Source organism: Metopolophium dirhodum, chromosome 2, assembly GCF_019925205.1.
Source record: "Metopolophium dirhodum isolate CAU chromosome 2, ASM1992520v1, whole genome shotgun sequence".
Taxonomy (NCBI): Eukaryota; Metazoa; Arthropoda; class Insecta; order Hemiptera; family Aphididae; genus Metopolophium; species Metopolophium dirhodum.
Window position 1 is genome coordinate 21,071,752 of NC_083561.1, and position 21,036 is coordinate 21,092,787.

General features: G+C 25.9%; 1 protein-coding gene across 1 annotated transcript in view; it reads right to left on the reverse strand.

Annotated features, from left to right (window-relative positions):
- Positions 1-21,036, reverse strand: part of LOC132938207 (serine/threonine-protein kinase SMG1) — a 30,804-nt gene that overhangs the window by 7,353 nt on the left and 2,415 nt on the right. Inside the window, exons 2-38 of the mRNA XM_061004908.1 lie at positions 20,326-20,438; positions 20,071-20,240; positions 19,926-20,007; positions 19,811-19,858; positions 15,303-15,428; positions 14,963-15,201; positions 14,732-14,889; positions 14,523-14,674; positions 14,268-14,446; positions 14,013-14,164; positions 13,775-13,922; positions 13,462-13,603; positions 13,151-13,378; positions 12,950-13,090; positions 12,686-12,822; positions 12,413-12,618; positions 12,147-12,334; positions 11,465-11,784; positions 11,260-11,401; positions 11,019-11,129; positions 10,743-10,951; positions 10,516-10,672; positions 10,291-10,443; positions 9,981-10,219; positions 9,655-9,914; positions 9,275-9,582; positions 8,795-8,977; positions 7,766-8,215; positions 6,395-6,622; positions 6,241-6,325; positions 5,634-6,176; positions 5,397-5,559; positions 4,663-4,816; positions 3,457-3,576; positions 3,123-3,391; positions 614-1,040; positions 34-538 (exon numbers count right to left, since the gene is read on the reverse strand). Coding sequence (XP_060860891.1) covers positions 34-538; positions 614-1,040; positions 3,123-3,391; positions 3,457-3,576; positions 4,663-4,816; positions 5,397-5,559; positions 5,634-6,176; positions 6,241-6,325; positions 6,395-6,622; positions 7,766-8,215; positions 8,795-8,977; positions 9,275-9,582; positions 9,655-9,914; positions 9,981-10,219; positions 10,291-10,443; positions 10,516-10,672; positions 10,743-10,951; positions 11,019-11,129; positions 11,260-11,401; positions 11,465-11,784; positions 12,147-12,334; positions 12,413-12,618; positions 12,686-12,822; positions 12,950-13,090; positions 13,151-13,378; positions 13,462-13,603; positions 13,775-13,922; positions 14,013-14,164; positions 14,268-14,446; positions 14,523-14,674; positions 14,732-14,889; positions 14,963-15,201; positions 15,303-15,428; positions 19,811-19,858; positions 19,926-20,007; positions 20,071-20,240; positions 20,326-20,438 — 7,635 coding nt within the window. The remainder of the gene's footprint in view (positions 1-33; positions 539-613; positions 1,041-3,122; positions 3,392-3,456; positions 3,577-4,662; positions 4,817-5,396; positions 5,560-5,633; positions 6,177-6,240; positions 6,326-6,394; positions 6,623-7,765; positions 8,216-8,794; positions 8,978-9,274; positions 9,583-9,654; positions 9,915-9,980; positions 10,220-10,290; positions 10,444-10,515; positions 10,673-10,742; positions 10,952-11,018; positions 11,130-11,259; positions 11,402-11,464; positions 11,785-12,146; positions 12,335-12,412; positions 12,619-12,685; positions 12,823-12,949; positions 13,091-13,150; positions 13,379-13,461; positions 13,604-13,774; positions 13,923-14,012; positions 14,165-14,267; positions 14,447-14,522; positions 14,675-14,731; positions 14,890-14,962; positions 15,202-15,302; positions 15,429-19,810; positions 19,859-19,925; positions 20,008-20,070; positions 20,241-20,325; positions 20,439-21,036) is intronic.

Sequence of the window (21,036 nt, forward strand, 5' to 3'; positions counted from 1 at the left end):
TTTCCTATACATTTTTTTTAAAGATAAACTTACTTGATGTAGAAGTCTCCATCATCAAAAATTTTTTATTTATTGCACATAAACCAGTAGCAATAACAAATTCTAGGCCTTCATTTGAGTTTTCATTTATTTTAATGATAGAATTTTCATCATTTAACAATGAACAAGTTATTTCATTTTCTGTGTCAATTATTTTGATTCGTTCTACAATTTTAGCAGTTCTGTGACTTGCTTCTAGAGCAGCTTGCTGTAATTGCATGTTATATGCTACTGTTTGTGGTGTTGGGGGTTCAGCATTAGGAACACCTAAATATAACATTTTATGTTCTTCTTTTATTTGATCACACATTGATGTTGTTGGACAATCCATTAGCAATTGTAACCATCGTCTATAATATGTTAGCCGATGATTACGAACATGCGATTTTGGAAACAGATTTAACAAACATTGTACATCGTAAAGCAATCTTAAACACAACGTGAGCAATTTGCTTCTTTGGTGGCATAAAAGTGTTAAATCATCATTTGATTGTATACACTGTAAAAACAAATAAAATTACAAATCTTATACATGAAAAAAAAAAAACAAATTAATGTTAATATCAAATATTACTTGTTCAATTAAAATAGGTTGGCCAGCATTTTGTAAAAACTCTTTCACATCGTCAAATAAAAGGTTGTTAAATAATTGAATTGACCTTGACTCTTCTTGATCAATTAATATACGAATTTGCCTACTTCCAAGAAAATGTACAGCCATTTCATACTGTGACAACCGTGAATCACAGTCTTCAACTTTTTGTCTTAATGACATTGTAGCACCAATCATCATATTCTGGGTTTGTTGTAATGCAAAGTATCGTTCTGGCAATTTATACAGTGGATGCTGACCAGCTGGTGATGCTTCAGCTTCTTTAACCAATGCCATGAGCTGATGACTTTCGGCTAAACCTTCTTCCATCTTTTGTAACTTTTCTCTTTCCATCAAAAATTTCTTTAAACTTTCCATAATATTGGTCATTGATTCCAACATATTATCCCTAAAAAAATTTAGTCTTCGTTAATTGTTTTCTTTTTTAAATTCTGAAATCTGAGCTATGAATGTGTATTGGTGATTGGTCTGACAATGATGTATGTTTTAGATTCTGAGCGAAGCGATGAATGTATTGATTTTACAATGATGTGTGTTATTTTTTTAATTTTTTTTTTTGTGTGTCATCAACTTTTAGGACAGTAAAAGTGCTTGGATTTTCTTCAACAGTAACTTTTCTGATAGGAAAGTGAATCTAGTTGGTACTTTGGGGGGTCAGAAGTAAAAACTTCTCAGTAGTTTTCAAACGCGACGTGAAAAACAAAAGAAAAATTAAGGAAAAACGGGAATTTTTACGCAAAATCTGTTTTGAGAAAATCGATTTCGGTTTTTGGTGTAACTCTAAAACAAAAGACCGTAGCTACATGAAATGTCAACTGAATGTTTATAATAGAATTTTCTATACACCATAACATTTTCCAAATATTTTGACTTATTTTGAGCTGTTTACGGACATTTTCAGTTTCCATTTTTTTTAGGTTTTTTTCTATAATTATCAATAAAATTTTATTTGTTGGTTGAAAAAGCTTGACAATTTAATAGAAGGCTCTTAGGTTATTGTTTCAAAGGCAGATGAAAAAAATTAAAAATTCTTAGTCACAGTTTTTATTTATAAGCATTTAAAGTTCAAATCTTGACAAAATACGGAAAAATCACAAAAATTACCAAATTATTTTGAGTTGAGAATTCGTAAAAATTTTTCTTTTTAAATCTAAGATTTGAAAATTTAATACAAGAAAGTCAAATTTAAATTTTTATGAGCGTTTGAAATTCATATTTTTACATTTGATATTTACTCGATTTCTCATGTAACGAATTTGCTATTTAGTTGTTATTCAAAAACGAATAACTAGATACATGAAAATTGTACTGAATGCTTATATTTTCATTTTCTATACACCATACAATTTTGAAAATATTTTGACTCTTTTTGGGATGTTTATGGACATTGTCAGTTTTCAATTTTTTTAGTTTTTTTTCTATAAATATCAATAAAATGTTATTTGTTGCATAAAAAAGCATGAAAATTTAATGTAAGGCTCCTGATATATTGTTACAATAGGCACAATTTTTTTTTATAAGCATTTAAAGTTCAAATTTAGACAAAATTTATCAAATTTATAATTTAATAATTATTTTGTAGTTAAAAATGTATATAATGTTCAACTTTTATAGCTAAGGATTGAAAATTTAAAACAAGGTTCCACATAAATAGGTTATAATATATAAATTACTTTATTCATAATAATATCATCAAATATACTTGGTAATATCATAGGCTGACTGACCGTTTTCGCTCAGAATCGTTTTTCTTATACAATGATATTATATCATTGAATTCAAATTTAACACCATCCATTACAGTGACCCACTTGTGACCTACTGTACAGCAGAGCGACATCCACTTACCCACCTTTTTATTTATTTATTTTTAATGTGAAGAAACTTTTTAGAGTTTTTGATAAACAATTGAACTTAGTTTGTATTTGTATAACTTTTCAAAATAATAAGAAAATCAAAAAAATTAAAAATTACGAAAAAAAATAAATATTTACGTATTAACTAGTTTTTAACAAAATTGATTTTGGTATATTGTTGTAATTTAAAAATATATATCAGTAGACATACTAAAATTTAAAAACTATTTTATTCTTTTTGAGATATTTATAGACATTAAGAATTACAAATAAGTTTTTTGTTAGTTTTTATTAGACTTAAGTATGATAAAATTTTAGTTTACAAGTAATTTTTATAGAAATTTTAGTACAAGGTCTTTCATAAGTTTTTCTTACGACCATATTTTTTTTAAGAATATTTTAATTAAAATTTTGATGAATTTCTTCAAAATTGCGAATTATTTTGTAGACATAAATGCTGAGAAAATGTCTACACTCAGAATCGTTTTCATTGTAAAGTATAAACAATGAACAACGCATCTATTACTGTGACCTAGAATACTAGATGCAACCTGGGTTAGGTTCTGCTATACAGAAGATTGATTTTTGATTATTAGTATTTGTATAATAATTACCTATTATTTAACCAATCAAATTTGGCTTCTGTAATGCGCACATTAAGCATAGCCAATGTAATTTCTTTTTCTAGCTGTCGTCTGTTTAATCGATTTTCCATTACAATTGATCGACCTCCACCATATACAGCACCTGTGTATCCAGTTTCATTACCGGGGGTCCAATCAATAAGAGGATCATAAACAAATGCTTCTAACAATGTTAATAAAGTTTCTTTGTTTTTTCTCAATACTTTCATCACTTGTTCGCATGTCAAACGAAATTTACCCTGATTAAAAAATTTTTTTTGTGTTAATTCAAAAATGTATTAATAATTTATGAATAATATATTACTTCAATCCCTGTAACTCCGAGAGCTTCTTTTAAGTTTGGAGTTAACCTAAAAGGAACTTTTTCTGGCACACGTAATGTTTTACCTTTCTCAAAACATACATTATAGTCAATGTGTACTACCTGTAAATACAATAGTTAGTCAATTAAATATTTATAATGGTATAAAGAAATAGTAATTTAAGACAGGTTTGGATTCTTTTAATTTGATCAAAACATAGAATGTAAAGTATTGAAAAATAAAAGTTATATTATATTAGTATGTAAGTATTACATAAAAATAACACGTAATTCAATTTATTATTAATCATGTTATAAGTACCCTCAAGGTTGTTTACTAAGTATTTTATTTTTCAGGTATCTTTATATTATATTATGTTGTAGTATATTGTGTGGCCAGGGCGGGAAGTGAGCTATTTCAGTTGCATTTCGCCCAAGACTGAAATTGCCTTCCCGCACGAGCCACACATACTATTCTTTATCACACCTCTGCATTCATCGATCACGGCAAAGGTAATGCAGAGATCTATGCAACGACTTGACTATAGTTCTACTACAACAATATTTCAAGAAAGAAACAATTTGGTTTTATTTATTTTAAGCGTCACGCATGTAGTTATAATATGAATATAAATTGTAACTAAAAGTTTATGTTTTGTAAAGACCGTGGTATAGATTACAGTGTCTGGTTGTGCTGGGTGCTGCGCATGATAAATGGGATTTCCACTTTAATGCACGGCACTTTTAGGGGTTCCCGCTTTATCGCCTGCTGGACGGAAAAAGGACGCTTTCCAACGTTTCAACCGCAATCGAAAACCAAACTTTCGGTGCAGGCGTGACAAAAAAGTTATTTAAAACACATAACTCATAAGATTTTTTAATTAGAAATAGTTAAAATTATTCAAAATTATGAATAAATAAATAAAGTTAAATTTTGGTTTGAATGTGAGTAGCAATTATGTAAATAGTCAAAATAGTTTTCAGTAAATCATGCGTGAGTGTGGGATCTAATTCAATATAGGGTTAAAACATAACATTTTTTTTTAAAGTAACTATTTACTATTTAGTAAACTTGTGCATCACAGGATCACAAAACATTAAAACAATATAATTTATTTATTATTTTAATTAGGATACTTAAAAAAAGATCCATCACAATTAAACTGAAACTTAAATTAAGAACAAAAAATAAATAAAAAATATACGAACCTCTCCAGTTTGTAAATTAACAAGTACATTATCTAAATGTCTATCACCCAAGCCTATAATATAACCAATTACAGACATAACAGCCAACGATGTTGCATATAATGATGTAGATTGCCACCAAGAACCAGAATCAACACTTTGTGTCCAAAGTTCACTAAAAGAAAAAATAAATAGATTATACATACATAATTAAACAACTATAAATACTTAGAGGCTAGGAAAAAAAATTCTATCATTAATAGGCTACTAATTCAAAACCTTGTTTTATTTTTAGAATAGAAATGACGAGTGTAATACAAACAATATACCTAATACAATATTTTTATTTACACTTGCATATTATAAGTGTACTGTCCAAGGAAGAAAAAAAAATAACAGATAGAAAAAAAAAATAGTATTAATTATTTTACTTGTTTATATTATATAAATTTCAATTTTTTTTTTTGTTATATTTCAGAGGTGAACACACATGAAAAAAAAATTAAGACTCAATTAATAGATAAGAATTTTATATATTATATATATATTTTTGACCTTTCAACATTTTATTTTCACTAACCTCATGATTTTTAATAATTTTTTTAGTTTCTAGGGAAAACAGCAAAAAACCGGTTTTTGTCTTGGTGGCGAGTCCCCCACTAAGGCTTATGGGTATATCCTCACAAGAAACCCTGTATTTTATGAAGCTTATATTTCCTATAAATTTTTTTTATATTTATACTAGTTATACATACTTTGAAAGCAAATTTTTTGGCGTTTCATTCATCAAAGTTACTAACACATCCTTTAGAATACTTAATGGCCATTCTTTTCTATTTTCCATATTGACAATTCCTTTTTCTTTCAACAATGGTGTTAATTTGGAGTTAAATAATTCTGAGGGACGCATATTCACACCTATGATAAAATTAACACATAAAAATATAAAATTGTAAATTCGACCACAAGAGATTTTAATTATTATTTATTACCATCATTGTTAGAAGCCTGTCTTTGTTGCCATCTCTTATACAACATAAATATAGGTACAACACCATCTACCCAAGATATTAAACCAGATCTTGGTCCCAGTGGTATTACTGGATAATGGTGAGCTCTATAATGATCAGAAGACCCACTAAGCAATGTATTAGTAATACATAAAAGTTGCATTATTCGTTCATCTAAGTGTAGATCTTCTAAACCTTTAAACAAGTATGTATATACTTTGCCATCAGATCCATAGAATATTAATTTTTTTGGTTTAGTAAATGTAGGTAAAATTGCCACATTATTATGAATGGAAGCTACTGTAACAACTCGTTCAACGCCTGGCATGGCAATTTTTGTATCTTTAAGATTGGCAAGGACAGGACTAATTGTTTCCATTTTCAAAGAATATGAACCTCTTTTGCTTATGCGAGATTGTAGATTACTCTGCAAATTTTTTATAGACTTCCATACTTCTTGTACATTTATGCTAACTGAATCTGTAGGTTTTCGTAATTTATCTAACATATGAGTAATATATGACCCTAAAAATATATATATTCTCAAATTAATAATTATTATTATTACATATAATTTGTAGTAAATTACCAAATTTATCTTGAAACCATTCTTCGTGAGGTGTTTCAGCTTTAGCAGAAGTAATTGCATGTAATTGTTCAAATATAAAAAGAATCTATAAAAATGTTTATTGTTTAATAAAATTGTTAAAAATTACGAAAATGATATAAATAAAATATATTACTGGTTTAAGTAACATAGTGTATTTTTCAACAGAAATGTGTTCTTTTTCTATATCTGTAAGATGTGGATGATTTTCAGTTTTGTTCAGCTCTGCCTCTAGTTGACTAATACGTCTACTTATATCGGTTTGACGTTGCACTAATGTTCCTAACCATAATTCATCCCACAATAATGTAATTCTCCTCAATTCAGATACTAAAACCCGTACTTCAGAAATCATTTCACCGGCCTAAATATAAAATTAAATGTTTAATATTTAAAGTAACTTGTTAAAATCAAATTTTTGTTGTAAGTACACAATTTAAAAAAGTATTGATACATTAAGAGGACGCTACACCCACATGTGTTGTCTCCGTCTTACAAAAGTACAACATAGCGAAAACTGTTTTGCGCGGGAAAGAAACCGGAAGGCTACAGTCATTACTAAAGACCGGATTTATATGTTTTTACATATCATTACTGGGTCTATGCAGTCTTATGAGAGTAAAAAATGTGGATGATTTATTCAATTCTGAATGCATAGAAAAAAGTTTTTTTTGCATATTTGAGAATATTTTATGGGTTAGAGAATATTTAACTCATTTAGCATATTTTGGAATATTTCGTAAATTGTCAGAAAAAATTTGTATTTATTTTTAATTTTAATATTACGGTACCCAGAAAAAATTTTTTTGAACATTTACAATTTTTTATTTTATCATTTCCAACTCTTACTAAAGTGCAATAATATTCCATTAGAATACGAAACTTTAAATACCTAATAATTAACTCACTATTAATATAAAATTGAAAAAAAAAAAATTTTAAATGCATATTAAAGTAAATATAATGATGTTTATTGATTATTTTTGCATATTTTTGTATATTTTGCATATTTTAGCATATTTTTTAAATTTTTAAGAGAATATAATGAGAATATTTTAAGGTTTTTCGAGAATATTAGCATCATATTTAAGGTATTTTAAGAGAATATAAATCCGGTCTTTAGACTCATTACTAAGAAACAAAATTTTCACCACATAAAAAGGAGAACTTTGGGTGTGCAACGTTGTTTTTATTTTTTTGATATCACTTATATGAAAAAAGTTCTTACTGTTTCAAAAACCATTATTGTTTATTTGTTTGTGATTTTCAAACTTGAAAAACTTTTTTGATACAAATGATATCAAAAAAATAAAAACAACCAAAGTTCTTCTTTTTATGTGGTGAATATCTCGTTTCTTAGTTATGACTATAGCCTTTTTGGTTCTTTCTCGCGCTTAACAGTTCTTCTAAGTTGTACATTTGTAAGACGGAGAAAACACATGCGGGTGTATCGTCCTCTTAAATGTATATTGTTTGTAGTAAAATATTTATTCATTATTTTAAATACCTGTTTTGATAGTGTATTGACCATTGAATGGAAACAGTCTTCCAACACCATAGCCTGTTCATCTTGTCCAATTTTTAAATCCTCATCGTCTTCTTCGTTGCTATCAAATTCTTCATGCACTGAATTTGTTTCATCTCCAACCTCTTTACTAGATTTCAACAAGCCTGAAGAAGGTATTTCATTTATAGTACTGAGACCGGTATCAGATCCAACAACTGCAGGGAATGTAATCAAATGGGGCACATCAATGGCTAAACGACAAAGTAATTCAGACACGGTACGTCTAACATAAGGTTCAGGGTGAGAAAGTCTTGAAAATAGTTGAGGTATAATGGAACGCCATGGCTGTGTTGGTGTATTGCTTAGGCCTTCTTCTAATGAACCTTGTAGTTCAAGAGCATGTTTAACAGTAAGACGTAATAATCTCAATGTTGCTGCAATAGACTCCTCCTAATTAATATTAAAATAGTTATTTAGAATTACCAAACATTTTATATATTTATACTATAATTTTCTCAGTAAATTGTCAATTAATGTCATAAATTGAATAAAAATAACATGATATTTTAAAGGTAAGCCACATATCTCGAAATCAACTGAATTAATTTCACGAATTTAAATACCAATAACTGTTTCAACAACAATTAACTTTTTTTAAAAACTTGGTAAAATAATAGTTGTATAACAATGTAGGTTATGCCTTATAGTATATTTCAGTGGTTTTCAAACTTTTAATAACCACAGCACAGTGCTCCTCAAAAAATATTCATGACACATTGACCTTTTTTTTGCACTAAATAATGAGATGAACAAAGTTGTTTTAAATTATAATAATATACATTTAATTATAAATGTGTGCTGACGGGCTAACAAATTGTATTAATTATATTTTTATAATTTTATTCTTGGTTGAATATTATATGAATAATATTATTTAATTTATATGAATAAATTGTAATTATTCAGCATTTTATTATTCCAGTTTGAAGACCTCTGGTAAATTTGTTTATAAATGTTATATTTATTTACCTGATGATTGTTACATAACTGTAAGTATTTAAAATAAGCTTGAGCAGATAATTGATAATATCCATAAATCCTTGAATGAGATTTTCTCCACCAATCAATCAATCCAGAAAGCTCTATATCTTCAAAGTGTAAAACATTCTGTAATTGATATTCTAGTGTTTCAGTAGTATAAATATGTTCACTCTGAAAATAAAAACATTACAATATATTAACTGAGTAAAAAAGTATACCAAAGGTCAAAACTTTTTTTAAGAAGTTGATCAAAAATAAAATAAAATATAAATATCATTTTTGGATAACTTAAAACTTGATATATATGTACATCTTTATAAATGGCGAGTTTACACTAGTTATAATAACCATTGAAGTTACACTAATTACTTAATTTTAAAACCATTTTTATTTTTTTTTTATTTTAAACCAAAAATATTAAATCTAAAAAAAGTTTTTAACCATAGAAGTACATGAAATATATCATACACCAATATCATCATCATCTTGTGGCGAAGATGTAACTACATTAAGAATGCTATATATTTTGTCTCGATCCTCTCGAGTAGCATTGAAAGGAATATAAGCATCTATAGTAGCCATCTCTGTATCATTCAACAGATATGTATTTCGTTTATATGCTTCATCCACTACTCTACGGCCTAATCTATAACACCAGCCTGCTAATTCATTCCATGCTTTTGCCATTGACGGACAATATGATACTGAAATTCTTAAAAGTTGACCAATCATCAAAGTTTGTTCATCCAAATCACTTGAAGGCGTATAATCAGATTCTGTACAATAAATACAATTACAAACATTTTTAAAAAACATTATTTAAATATAAAATATAAATAAATATATACTTATGACTTCACGAATTAACTGGCTAGTTTTTGATAAATTTTCATTTGAAAAATTCAATAAAATATCAGATTTTTCAATAGATGACTTAATAAGAGTTTTGTCAGGAATATTATTTCCACAATTTAACCATTTTCCTAATGTAATTAACATTCGAGAACTATCTTCTTTAAGATCATTGTCATTCATGAATTGTGCTTGTTCTAATAACTTAAATGCCGATTTCATGCACATTTCTATCCCCAGTTCTTGTGAGACACAACTAAAAACAAAAATAATAATAATCCAGTACATTTATATTTTTAAGCATTTAATTTATTTGTATTACTGATGGACAAGTTTAGAGAACTGCCTAACTACTAAAGCATGATTATTTGGCCATTGTGATGCATTTGTATCATCCACAAGAAGTTCTCCAATCTGTTGTAGCATACATGAAATAGATTCAGATTTGTTTCCCATAGACGGTAGATTTATAAAATCATATGCTCTATTTGATCGTAAGTATTGAAGCATTCCTCGTGTAGCAAGGTTTACATTGCCTTCTTTGCGGGCTACATGAGCCAACTGCAAATTAAATGATAAAATATTTTAAGGTTAATTTTGACTAATTTTAATTTAAATAATTTGAATATTACCTTTAAATATAATATTGATGTGTCAGATTTTGGTTTATTTATTTGTTGAATATTGTGTTCATATTCTGACATTTGATTTTCTAGAAGTTTACTCCACAACAATGACTGACATAGTAAATTAGATCTTACTGATTTATTACTTATATCATTAACCTGTATAGAAAAATAAAAAAAAATGTATAAAATAACTAGTTAAAATACATTTTTTTCTAATTAAAAACATACTAAATTAAATAGTATAGGGCTGTTTTCTAAGAGTGAGTTTATTGCATAAGATAGGACAGATACTTCTTGTGTGTACTCCAAAAGACTGTCTGTTAAACTTTCTTGAAGAAGATTCTGTACTACTTCTCGACAGTCTTCAACAATTAATTTGTTTTCACTAAAATAAAATATCCAAAATGTTTTTACCAATAAAATATTTATATAAAATATATTTTTATGTTACATACGTATCTAATTTTCCTTTAGAAATATTCATTTTCAATACAACATACATCAGCCGACTTTTAATTTGGTTTATAAGATCATAGCAATTCCAGTTTGTTTTTACTATTTTAGCATTTTTATCAATGGACCAATTAACTAAATCATCAATACAACTGTAATTTCCTTCTTCGACATCATTAACAATTTGCAAATCATTAGCAGAGACATATCTCTAAATAAAAAATAGTAAAATAGTATTTATTATAAGCATTATTTTTTAATAAGCACCAGATCCTTACATTTTGCCAAAAATATTTATCTTTTGCAATTGATGGTATAAGATTTTCTTCATTTTGTGACCAATCCATTAATGGTTTCCAGTCACAAATTGACATATAACATTCTTTTAACTGAAAATAACAAGTGTTAATACTTAATATTTTAAAAGTTAAGTAGAGAAATAGGTTGCATATTTTGGTTTGTATCTTCTCTTGTTTTGAAAATATATAAACTTAATTTAAAAATAATTCTATTATATACTTGTTCAATGATGAATTTTTGTAAAACTTCTAAAGGACCTTCAATATTATTAATTGAACCTCCTCCACCTTTAAGGTATATTATTATTTGATCTGAGCTTGTAGTAAGCAAATTCATATATGATTCGGCTGCTTCTTCAAATCTTTAAAATTATTGATATTTAAGTAAAATAATTGATTAACCAGAAAATTATTTTCCAACTTACTTTCCACTAGCCTGATCAGCAAGTATATTCAAAAATGGAAGTTTCATGTGAGCAACTTCTTTAGACCACTCATAAAGCCCACGAATGCAATCTGATTCTTTAAGTTTACAATAAGCCCAAGCTAATTGAATTATAGCTAAAATAAACTCCTTAACTGGAAATTCGCTCTGTTTTGATAAATGATGAACTAAATATTGACCATGACGAATAGCTGAAGAGCTAAGACCAGAATTTAAGGATACAGCAAGCATTGCACTGCGTATTGTTGAATTCCATTCATAACAAGTATTACGATTTGTATGAAAAAAATGTCTAACCGGCTAAAAAATATATAAAAAATGTATGTAATAAATTGGAATATTTTATTTATTGGCCAAAAAATTTTAACTTGTAACTAATATCACAACATTTGAGACAAAAATTGTCTTTAGTTAGGAAAAACAACACACGTTATTGTAAACAAATAAATACAATCATTGCTCCTTTCAGAATATAAAATGTATTTGCTTAGTTTTAACAACTAACTAAGGCTGGATTTGAACCCATCACTATTTAGTGTTCTTATAATAAAAAAATGTACAAAAAAAGACCTATATTAAACACTTTTTCTTTAAAGATGAAATTCAAGTTTAAAGATATTAAAATAAAACTGCTAGTCTTATCTAAATTTTTAAACACTTACTTTTTGTGCAGTTGGTAGAGCAGTTGCAGTACCATCAATAGCATTGCAAACAGATTTCTCTAAACATTCTATGAATGCCACTAAATTTCTAGTATATCTAAGATTATTTAATTTTCCTTCTGTGTTTTTAACTTTTGTATCATCATTTAATGCTAATATTGAATCTCGTGCCCAAATTTTAATTCCACCTACAAAATTAAAAATATATTTGTATTATTGGTGAAATAAATGAAAATACTTAAAATGTGTTATTTGATATATAATACCTTCAATGGCTCTAAAAGTAGAATTAGGCTTTCCAAATGGAGTACGAAGACGATTTATAACACAAAAATTAGCTGCCTCCCAGTTGATCCAAAAATATAATAGAACACGACAGTGTTGAGCATGAGATAAAAGTTCAGTTTCGCCACTATCAATGTCAAAAGAACAACTGTTTACTACATCTAATAACCAATGGGTGGTAGAATCACTAGAAAAATACAAACAAAACATTTTATAATTAAAAATATCCAATAAAAAAATTATTATTTATTTACTTATTATTGCTATTAGGTTCAATCATTTCACACATATAATTTTTGAAATACTCAGTTTTTAATGTAACAACAGCTTTTCTTCTCATATGGGAACTCATCATTTGATTGATTTTCTTATTAAATTTGCTTTTGTTTTTCTATTTATGCAAAAATATAAAATACAGAAAAGTAAGTTAATTTTTTTGTTTAAAATAAAACCAAATATACAATAAATAAGACACAAGTTAAATATGTTTTTTTTATAATTTCTAGTGTAATACTTACCAGCGAACAGATTGATACATTTTGTAAAACAGTAATCAGGGATATTTTATGAATTAAGGCATAGAATTGTTTGCTAATATCATGTTCTGTAAGATTGATGCATGAAAGACATAAGTCTAAAATGTCAACAACTATAAGTGGCTGCAATCAAAACAATACAATTAAAATATAAACATATCTGAATATATAATTTTTAATTACCTTCGACTGGCAGAATGTAGGGTTTCCCAGAACAATATTTAATATTTGCGCTATGCCATCAAATAAAGAAATTTCATTACGCTTTAGTGCTACATATATTAAAGAACGCACAATATTAATCATTTCTGGTGAAAGTAAAATTATGTTCAAGTAACTAGCACTATCAGCGTGCATCAGTAATTCATATATCCATTTCAAAACTAATAGCTTACAATCCACATTTACATTCTAAAAATTATAATTTATTTTATTAGGTAAATATGTATTAATGCTTTGTGTAGGATATTCCTATATAATATAATAAAAAATACCATTTTCAAATATTTTTCAAAGATATTTAAGATTTTCACAAGGTTTCCACTCTTATGAGAATTAATTTCTACGTTTTGCTGAGACTTTTCACTTGTTCTTCCAGCTGTCACTAATCGGCTACTTGCAACAAAATTGTTATGCCTAAAAAAATTGGAAGTAGAATTAAATAATTACATAAAATAAATTAGAATCGAACTGTAAAATAATAAAATAAACTTGTTTGTTAATAATGTATGGTCAAGTAGAAACTAGATACAATTTTTAAAAATCAAATACATAATTTTATTAATTTAAGTTTAAATATGTTCTTACTTTTTACAATGAGAATATAACAAGAACATTAATGAAAAACGCAGAGGGTCATTCATTTTGATAATAGTTGGATCTAACTTTGTAGATAATAGTTCAAAAATACTTGGTTGTAGTGCCCACATACCAATAATAGAATTACTGTCATTGGCTATTTAGGGGAAAAAAATAATTTAACTTTATTACAAAATACAAAAATTAAATTCATTTTAAATCATATATTAAAATATATAAATTGTACCAATAACTGTTAGACTTTTCAAAATTATATGAACAACAATAGATGCTTCTTCAAGTGTATATTCGATGTCTTTAAATGGATTATCAACACAAAATGATGGCAGATTAGGGTCTAATGTTTGGCAAGCTTTTTCCAAATCTCCTGTGATATACCTACAAAAAAACATAATGTTATTTTTAAGATTCAAATTATATTATTTGGCAATAAATTTTAAAAAATGTATAACAATATTATTCTTATTATAAAACAAAATACCTGTAAACTATGAGCACCAGAGAAACATTTTTCATACTTAATAAACTTTGGTAAAGTGCTATATTTGAATCATGTAATTTCACGGATGGTAAAAATCTCAATTGACGTAAGTGTGAATCACCACATAACAACATTTCAACAAATTCTTTAGATAGATTTGTACTTCCTTCTCGTATAACCTAATAAATTAAAAATAAATATTTTTTTTTTTTATTGGCATTTGTTCAATTTTAAGATTAATAATTAATGACAAACCTTTGAAATTACTCTGAATATTGAAACAATAACAGTTAATTTGAACTCATCAATATGTAGCATTTCTTTTTCAATGACTTTTATCATTAAATCGTTAATTGAAGGCATTTGTGATTGAAGAATATCCAGAATCAACCAAATACAGTTATTAGCTATAAAATATTTAGAAATTAATGAAAATAAAAATAACAATAGGTAATAGTTTTTACCGGCTTCAATAATATTTTCATCAACAGTAACATCTACACATTTAAGCAGAGTCTTTATTATAGTCATTAGTGCATTACTTAAAAAAGGCCAGGACACAACCGATGAACTTTTAGGACTTAAATGTTTTCCAACACTTTCAGCCACAATACTGAATACTCTAAGCATAAACAAATGTAAAAATACATATACATACATTAATAATTGTATGTTTTAATAAATGGAAATAGTACCTTATAAATGCTAAAATTTTATCTAAATCTTCACTAAGTTTTTTTGTTTTGATATTATCCTCAAAACTGTCAGATATTGAAGACATATCTTCTAATAACTGTTCAAGTAAGCCAAGAGTGAAGCTCATGTCAGCAGTCCAATAAGTTGATAAACGAAAAATGCATTGTGATATACGTTGATTTGTTTCTGTAGACTGAGAAGTATCAATGTGCCAACCAACTAATATATCCACTGTGTCCTGTGAACATCAACAATACAAATAATAATAATAATAATAAATAAATATATTCATTATAATTAAGTATAATTATTCTTGGTAATATGTACACAAATACTAACCTTAAAGTAAGGTTCAAAAGCTCGGCAGTACACATGGGAAAAGTTTATAGCAACATCAGCAGTGACTGTAATTAATTCAGGTGAATCAATTGATTCTAAAGTCAAGTACATGTTCTCCAGTATAAGCTCAAAACCAAAAAAAAACGTATGCAAGTTAGTTGAAAAGCAAAATATTTAGATGAGGTAAGTAACATAAAATCAAATAAAAGGTTGGCTTAATTAATGAACCTAATTATTAATTATAATAAAAATAACAAAAATGGAAATTATTTTAGAGAAAACGGATAACACAACAATCACTTATATAAAAAAAGAAATAATGAATTTAAAAAATGTATGTTCTTGAGTAGTTTTTATTGTTAAATTACAGTATTATAAAAATAATACATTACAATTTTTGGACAAAAAACAGTAATCACTCATTATGCACCTAGGTCATTTATAATATGAAATTAATAGTCATTCGTTATTATTAATATACTATTACTCACTTTATAAATTAAGAATTACAAATGGTTGAATTGTTTAAAACTAAAAACATCCTACTGGTAACTTATAAAAGTATATTTGTTTATTAGACATTTCCTAAAGTTTAATCAGAAGAAACTGTATCATAAATTATGTTTAAAATGAATAATGCAAATAAATGTATTGGATATACATAGTACATACAATAATATTTTTTTATATGATAAACAATATGCATTGATCTTCAACTTCAAGTGGTTTCAGGCAGAAAATTATAATATTATATATGCTAAAAAATAATATAAAGAAGTCACAAACAAAAAAAATTACTAATCATAATAATCAGGAAAATCTAAGTTATTTTGTTGTGAAATTTAATACTAGGTTTCTCATAATTCATTTTTACTGGAATTTAAAAAAAAAGATTAGCATGGACACATTAATTTATTATAATAGTTTAAAATTTAAACTTTAACAATATTGGAGCAAAGGTATAATAAAAATGTATGCCTAAATTAACATTTTAGTATTATTCAAAAAATTTTAAATAATAAATTTGAATAATTTTAGATTCTATGCAATGAATTAATAGGACATCAAAGTCCTTAATCCATGAGAAAAAATTCTCTGATCATAAACTTTAATGTAGAAAAATGGATCTAGTTGGTTATTTTCCAAAATTTAAAATTTTTTTCATCACAAAAAATGATTTATCATTGAATTCAATTTTAATACATCCATTAGTGCCTACTCAATGAAAAAAAAAACTCGACTTTTACCATACACAGACCGGTTTAAAGTTCAAAATTTGTCAAAATCATGATAATTTTTAAATTATTTTGTAGTAAAAAAGTAATAACATTTTCAAATTTTAGAGATAAAGCTTGAAACTTTAATGCAAGGTTCTTTATAAGATGTTCTTATGGCAATACATTTTATTTTAAAAATACATAAGTATAATTTTTCTTTTACAGACATTTGAAGTTCAAATTTTGTTGAAATTGGATATTTAAATTAAATATAACAATACTAGTCTGTGTTGGGATTTAAAATTATTATTTGCTACACACAATTAAGTTTTTAAAATATTTAAAACAGTTTTAAGCTTTTTATAATATAAATCTGTTATTAAGTTAATAACAGCTAGTAATATTTTAATTATTATTATATAATAATATACGTAAATTGGTTTTAGAATAAATAAGTTTAACCTACTATATTACTAACAGCAATATAAATGTACAATAATAAATTCTTTGAAATATTGGCCGACAGACAGTTCCCCCTCAGAATTGTTATTCATTGTATACAATGGTTTATCATTGAAATAAAATTTAACATATTACAGTGGCCACTCAATAATGGAGTACAATTGACACCTACTATCAGTGTTGGGAATTATCTAAATTAGATTTTTTGAAATAAATTATCTTTTAAAGTATCTAGATAATTATGTTATGATTTATCTATTGTTTAGCTTAGATAAAAAATGGGCTTATTTAGATAAATATTATAGTGCCCCTAAAAAATTATAAAACCAATGTTACTAAAATTCTAATATAATATGAATTATTTATAAAATTAGAAGAATATATTTCTTGTTATTATTGCCAACGACAATATTACGATAATACGAGAACCGGCATGCGGGCTTGCACTTTACATCGTTCTCTACTAGCCATAATGAGCATATTAAAATTAATTAAGTATAGGTTTATTTCCCCATTCATTTTAAAAATAAATTAAAATTAACTTCGTAGAACTGTATTTCAAAGGCTCAATTTGTTGTTATTATAAATATTATGTCATTATACTGATATAAATATAAATAAAATATTACAAAAATACTAAAAAACAATAAAAAAATAAGTGTGAAAAAATGATATTTATATAGATAAATGTATTGTTGTATTTATCTTTATCTAGATAAATTACATTTATGTTATCTTTATTTTTATCTAGATAATATTTTGTTAAAATTATCTTATCTAGATAATTTTTTAGTTATCTATTCCCAACACTGCCAACTATATACAGCAGCCACTTGATAATAACAACGGTGGTTAAATATTATTGTAGTTTATAAATGTTATCGTACCTTATACCTAATCTAAACTTTAATATGTAATATATACCTACAATTTTTCACCTCTCTTATTTCAATTTCGAGGGGAAAACCAATTATTCGAACACTCGGTAAATCAAAAACCTCTATAAATCGAATTTTTAACTCAGTCCCCTGAATTTTGAATTATCGAGTGACTACTGTAACTGGTTTTCAGTGCCGGGGCTAGGTATTGCGGGGCCCTGGACAGTGGACATAGGTAATAGGTACCCAGAGGAGGGCATAATTTTAGCTTTTTTTTAAATCAGGATTTTTTTAAAAAAATGCTGTTTTTATTTTAATTTTAAACATTAAAAATAATAATATTATGTTATTCTTATACTTTTTTTTTATTATAATGTGTTAACACAAAATTATTTACAAACAATAAAATAATATGTATGTGTTGAAAATTATAAGTTAATAAATTCGTGGGGGCTTATTATTTTATTAATTTATATTAATTTTAATAATTACAAATTATAAAACCATCAATAAAAAATAAAAAAATTCATCAAAATGTTTGAATGAAATAATAAATTATTTAATATCTAAGTATGTGGTGGTGGTAGACAATAAAATACATCAAAACTAATCCTGATACACTAGATACGCACGCAGTAGGTACACATTATCTAACACAGCTATACTATATACTAAATTGTAATAACTTACTTTTAGGATATTATGCAGAAATTGTTGAAAAAATACTGTAAGGGGCAAAGCGGATTGCAGTCAAATACTCAAATGTCGAATATATAATATTAGATAATCAAATAATTGTTTTATTTTTTAATAAAATTTCTATAATACGGGCATACGGCAATTCACGTTAAGCCTTTCCAAACAAAGAACAGAGAAAATAATAACTATAGAGATAATAAATATTTATATTATTAATTTCATTATAGTATACTCCTACAATCCTACTCGGCGATTAAAATATTACTCCTTCGTCGTATCGATAACGATTTACTTTGTACTATGGCTAAATTTAAATACTGTTTTCCAAATAACTGATGATAGGAATAATATTAATATTATACATGTGTAGTAGGTATAGAATAATAAATTTATAGATTTATAATTTGTTAATGTAAAATATCAATGTGTTTCACAATATTAAGATAATAATTAAAAATCTTGGGACCCTTAACACGCGCGGGTCCTGGACATATGTTCCATTTGTCCTCCCTTAGCGTCGGCACTGCAGGTTTTGAATAACTTTAAAATCAAAGGTAACCCTACTTAAGACAATACATTTTTAACATGTAAAATAAATATTTATACAAATTTAGGTATATTGGTATAAATATAATTTATTTGTTAAGCGTAAAATATTGTTAAAATATGTTACTGGTATTAATGTAATATTTTAATATATTAATAACCAGGGCTTGGAATTTCAAGTATTTGCATAATTCTTAGGAAGCTGCATATTCAAAATCTGATTCGATACAAATTTGTTTCATATTACATAGTATAGTAAAAATATGTAGACTATTTTTGCATATTTTACTAAATTTATACGATTTTGCATAATTAAAGATTTTTAGCGTATTATTTTTTTTTTTTAAATTAATTATTAATGTAAATTATGTTTATAATTTAATACAAAATCAAAAACAAACAAATTGTCAATACTATACGGAGTATTAATTGTAATTTTCTTATGAATGGCATGGTGTTATTTTCAATAAGAAATGATTTATTTTTACTAAGAGCTCATGGCCTCCAGGTTTATTTCTATATAATTACAAGTTATGTAAAATAATTATAGATTTGCACTTTTTAAGTGCATACACATATACACATATATGATTGTTTTTTAGCGCATAAAGTTCCAAGCCCTGGTTATAACCAATAATTGGATGCCTAACTTTTTTGATAATATCTAAATACTAATCAAAATTAAACACACAAATAAAATACATACCGATGCCAAACTTTCCAAATAAGACCGTTTCTGATCAACCATTGATAACTTCAAACATACATTTCAATTAGATTATAATCAAGTTCATTATTAAATAATATTTTTTTCGACTCACCTCATAGAAGGCCAGCATTATCAAAGTTTTAACTTCTTTACTACGTTCTGAATTATACTTAATAAACATCAAATCAATAAACCTTAAATAATATAATGAAGTTAGTAAACAACATTTTGGTATTTTCAAATTATATTTCTTATACCTTTTACAATCAAATTGTAAAGCATGTCCAAATTTTCCTAAACATTTAGCAACAGTGCACTTGCCATTATATGAAATTGTAGTTGAATGAAAACATACATAAAGGTGTTCAACTATGTTATCAACAGAGCGTCTAATATATTTTTTATTCTCAGGCAGAACAAAAACTTCCTATAAAAACAAAGAATTGAAATAACAATAATAGATATAAACTAGTTATAAAATGTAATTAATCTATCTAGCATAAAATAAATACCTGAAGTTGATTGCATAATGTTATAAGTGTTCTAGTATCTTCCTCATTTAATATTTTTCTAATAATCTTTGAAATTTTTGAATCCTCAGATGGTCCATTATTACTAAATGAATCTAAAATTGTGAAATATAAATAATAAATAATAGGTAATTCATTTTTTTTCTCGAATTTATAAGTATAAAAAATATCAATAATAAATAATAAGAAAACAAAAATCAATATGGGTATAGCTGCTAACAATAATTTGAATACCAAATAAAATAAATTAATTAATTTATAAACGTATCTATATTTTTAGTTCTTTTTTAGTATGTATGATAATAATTGTTTACTACTCATAAATGTATTTAAAATAACATTATATACTTAAGAATGGACATTTCGTTGGATTAAAATTTTGTTTTTCTAATGTCATGATAAACTGTGGCCTTCCAATATACCTGGGGGCCACGGCCTAAATACACCACTGGAAATATGTTAGTTTTGAAAATTTTTAAATACATAATTATGTATTTATAACCTATTTATGTGGAACCTTGTTTTAAATTTTCAATCCTTAGCTATAAAAGTTGAACATTATATAAATTTTTAACTACAAAATAATTATTAAATTTGATAAATTTTGTCTAAATTTGAACTTTAAATGCTTATAAAGGAGCCTTACATTAAAAAAACTAAAAAAATTGAAAACTGATAATGTCCATAAACATC